The 4,720-nt window shown below is 28.5% G+C and overlaps 1 protein-coding gene across 1 annotated transcript in view; it reads right to left on the reverse strand.

Annotated features, from left to right (window-relative positions):
• LOC111687133 (zinc finger protein 546) overlaps window positions 1–4,720 on the reverse strand; it is a 79,524-nt gene that overhangs the window by 4,030 nt on the left and 70,774 nt on the right. Inside the window, exon 5 of the mRNA XM_046955617.1 lies at window positions 1,698–1,771. Coding sequence (XP_046811573.1) covers window positions 1,698–1,771 — 74 coding nt within the window. The remainder of the gene's footprint in view (window positions 1–1,697; window positions 1,772–4,720) is intronic.

Consider the following 4,720-nt stretch of genomic DNA (forward strand, 5'->3'; position numbering starts at 1 on the left):
TCTAGTCTATAGTCTAGTCTATAGTCTAGTCTATAGTCTAGTCTATAGTCTAGTCTATAGTCTAATCTATAGTCTAGTCTATAGTATAGTCTATAGTCTAGTCTATAGGCTTGTCTATAGTCTAGTCTATAGTCTAGTCTATAGTCTAGTCTATAGTCTAGTCTATAGTCTAGTCTATAGTCTATAGTCTACACTATAGTCTAGTCTATAGTCTAGTCTATAGTCTAGTCTATAGTCTAGTCTATAGTCTACAATATAGTCTAGTCTATAGTCTAGTCTAAAGTCTAGCCTATACTTTAGTCCATAGTGCAGTCAACAGTCTAGTCAATAGTCCAGAATATAGTTTTATCTATACTCTAGTCTACAGTTTAGTCTATGGTCTAGTCTATAGTTTAGTCTATAGTCTAGCCTATAGTCTAGTCTATAGCTTAGTCTATAGTTTAGTCTATAGACTAATCTATAGTCTAGTCTATAATCTAGTTTAAAGTCTAGTCTATAGTCTAGTCTTTAATAAAAAACCATAATAATAAAAACCATTACTTATTAAACTATACTTGACACCTCTGCTAACAATAATAATAAAACATGACTCAACAAGTTATGCCTTTCTCGCTGAGCTCATCATTAATTACATTTAATTGTTGTCTTTTATTAACAAAAAATTTATAAAAACTACTCTATTAGATTCAATAATTTAATTTATTTAATCTTATTTTTTGCAATTTTCTCTTAAATCCCTATTTGTCATTCAATTCTCAGCCCAAGTGTTAAATGTCAAATGGTTTGTTTACATTTTTTTTTAAATCATGCTAAATGCCGCTCGCTATGTTAATGTTATTGAAACTATTATTTAATTTGTTGTTTTTTTATACAATTTTGTTGTTTTTTGTTAGTTTTGTTAATATTTTTCTTTATTTCTTTAGCTTTGTTTATGCAATTTTTGTATTTTGTGTGTGTATAAAATTTTAAGTGATTTTTTTAAGTTTTCTTATCAGTTGTTTTTTCTTCTTTAAAATATCAAATTATTATGACTTATTTAATGTTTAGAGCATTCACCTTTTGTCAGGTTTCTTTTGTAAGTGTTTAATTAGTATTTTTTTCTTAACTTTTGCTTTAGAGACTTTTTCTTTTTTATAAAAGAATGTTTTTGAAGAATTAATGAAGTGTGGAGATTATATCGATTGGTTTCTTTTAGCAGAAATTTCTTTAGTGTCATATGAAGTGAGTAGTTTTTAATCTGTATATCACCCCTAAACTAATTTGTGTTTATTTATGATGTTTATTTAGGTTCTGATAACATAGCAAGAAGAAAGCTGGACTAAAGTATAATCTAGACTATAAACTTTTCTATAAGCTAAACTCTAAGCTATAGATCGGACTATAAACCTGTCTTTAGATTGAGCTTTTGACTATTCTATAACCAGGTCTATATGCTAAAGTATGAATAACCCTGACTGGAGTTTATTCTATAATTTTGACTATTTTTTAGAAGATTTTTGTAAAATACTAATAGCTTTTGTTTTAAAATGTAATACCAGCCGTGCCGTAACTTTACCCTTTCTGTTTGTTGCAAAGAAAAAAAAACCCAAAAGATTCTTGGAATAAGATTAATAAATATTTGTTGTTTGGCAGCTTATAAATATAATAAAGCTTAAAGTTAGGCCTTAAGTACAAAAATGAATGTCTAAGATAATTACCTGAATTTCTAACAGCAATTCTTGACGTCTTCTGCGTAATTCTAATAATAATTTTTGTTGTTCTGGGGTCAATTCTGAAAACAAAAATTAATGAAAATAAATGAATTTACAAAATATGAATAAAATAAATACAGAAAAATTTAAATAACGGAAGTCTATAGTTAAAAATAAACAAAATATTACAAAAACAAATTTTGTTTGAAAACTATTTGACAGCTGTTTTAGACAATTAAGAGACAAGTCACAGAATTTTGTAAATAGAAATCAGGGATGGCAAAATTGGTACGATGGTACTTTGATGTGCAAAAGTACCGTGATACTGCCGAGTCTTATTCTTATTCGTCGCAACAAAAGCTAAACTAAAAATATGGGTGAGAGAATTCCATAAGACCTCTAGGAATAATGAAACAGTGGGTAGAACCACGAAAATCCTATGGGGGACCCTGATGAGAGCAAGACGAAAAATCTCCTCAAAATGGGCAAATCTGAAATTAGTATGATAGTATGTATTCTGAGTGACATTTATGCAAAATTGGACGTTCGGATTCATACGTATGTAGAGCATGTGGAGAGGACAGTGAAACTCTGGAGTACTTTCTTTGCCACTGCCAGGCATTCGTCGAAGTTAGATCCAAGTATCTTGAAAGTGATTTTATTCCGGAAATAACATTCCTGACTAACACTGATTGGAAGATTCTTAAGAATTACGTTCAAGGAACTGAATTTCTGAACACTGAAACATAATTCATTCAGTTCCTTATTTTTTCATAATAAAGAGCGCACAACAGGCCCTATTGTGGCCTAGGTGCATTTCTTCGGATTTGGATGTAGTACACATCCTCCTATCAACCTAACCTAAGTACTTTGAGATCCAAAAAAGTACCCCCTGAAATATTTTTTGATACTGAAACAAAATCTCTTTTTCCATCCCTGATAGAAATACACACAAACTCTCATTAAATATTTAAGCCTAAAAACAGACACAGGGGTGGAAAATGATGAAACTAAGTAATATTTGGCATTTTATTAATAAAGTAATTGAAAAAAATAAATAAATTAAATAACAGGCACAGGGGTATTAATTTGGTTTTCTATTTAAGTAGTTGAAGCTGTGAAGTAATTTACAACAATACAAACAGCTTGTTGCTTCAGTCTTATTCATTGAGCAGAAATAAAACAAAAAGCAAAAAAACCCACCCTCATACTTTAGCAATGAATAACTGACTGGCAAAGTTATATTTTTTCCACAATTTTATAGTATTAGCAATACTAAAAATTACAACAACCATATTGTAAACATAACATTGCATGCTAATATTCAACAAACCAAGGAGTGCCCCATTTGCCAAGTACCAACAGCAACAACAACAACAGCAGCAGCAACAAAACAGATAAAGTTTCAATATGTGTGTTAAATTTCTGTTTAAAGTGAGGGAATGTAGCGATGATTGTTAAAACTGGATTTTACCAAGAGATTTTCATCTATCAGACTTTCACTTGTTCCTGCTGTAACAATTTTCCACAAAAAATAACAAAAAAACCTTCACAGCTACCTCAGTGTTTACACACAAATTTTCCGTAGGAACAAAAAAAAACAAATTGTTTATATCTTTTACCTTGCATTGCAAATTCATTACGTCCCGTTGTGGCGTTGGTTGCTGATGATGTATATGACCGTGTATCCATTGCTGTTATCATTATTTATTTATTTTTTATTTTATTATTTTTATTTATTTCATGTTAATTTTTTTCTAATTACTTTTATATTTTTTAATTCTTTTTTTTTACACTAAACTACACACACACATTCACTGTAACACACATTGATGAAGAAGAAAAAAAAACTGATTCTGTTCACCTTTTCAATTTTTTTCTTTACATACAAATTTTCTCTGTTAGATTTTGTTATAATTTCCTCATATTATTTCGTTTTTTATCAAAGACTTTTATTGTTCCTTTAGGTTTATTTTTTTAATTAAATTAATGCTTAATTTTGTTACAAATCGCGTTTACAATAAAAAAATCACTTTTTCAATTTTTCCTTCGTTCTCACTTTACGTACACAAAAAAAACTATTAATATTTAATTCTTGTTGTTTTCTCGCATCTCTTTTGTGTTTCTTTTTCGTTTTTCTTATTTTGACAGCCATTTTTTTATGTGTGTCAGCAGGGTTGTATTTTTTGTTAGACAATTGAAAGACAAAATGATAAAACAGTTTCCCCAAATAAGGCAGTGTTCATAAATATTGGTAAAGAAATTTGAAATGCTGTAATTATGAAGTATTTTTTGTTTCAATGATTATTAATTAACTAATTTATACGTTTTTAAATGAATGAATGTTTTTAATGAAGGTGTTATTGTTAAAAATTCATGTTTTATTCTCCATATATGTAAGTAGATGTCTCTGCGAGCACTATGTGTAGACAAGCAGTGCCTTTAGTAAAGACATTTACCCATCTTCATGGAAAACATTAACAAATGACGAACAGTTTTACTAACCAACTAACTAACTAACTAACTAACTAACTAACTAACTAACTAACTAACTAACTAACTAACTAACTAACTAACTAACTAACTAACTAACTAACTAACTAACTAACTATCTAACTAACTAACTAACTAACTAACTAACTAACTAACTAACTAACTAACTAACTAACTAATTAACTAACTAACTAACTAACTAACTAACAAACTCACTAACTAACAAACTAACCAACTATCTAACTAACTAACTAACGAACTAACTAACTAACTAACTAACTAACTAACTAACTAACGAACTAACTAACTAACTAACTAACTAACTAACTAACTAACTAACTAACTAACTAACTAACTAACTAACTAACTAACTAACTAACTAACTAAATAACTAACTAACTAACTAACTAACTACTTAACTAACTAAATAACTAACTAAATAACTAACTAACTAACTAACTAACTAACTAACTAACTAACTAAATAACTAACTAACTAACTAACTAACTAACTAACTAACTAACTAACTAACTAAC

This window comes from Lucilia cuprina, chromosome 2, assembly GCF_022045245.1.
Source record: "Lucilia cuprina isolate Lc7/37 chromosome 2, ASM2204524v1, whole genome shotgun sequence".
In the NCBI taxonomy this organism is placed as follows: domain Eukaryota; kingdom Metazoa; phylum Arthropoda; class Insecta; order Diptera; family Calliphoridae; genus Lucilia; species Lucilia cuprina.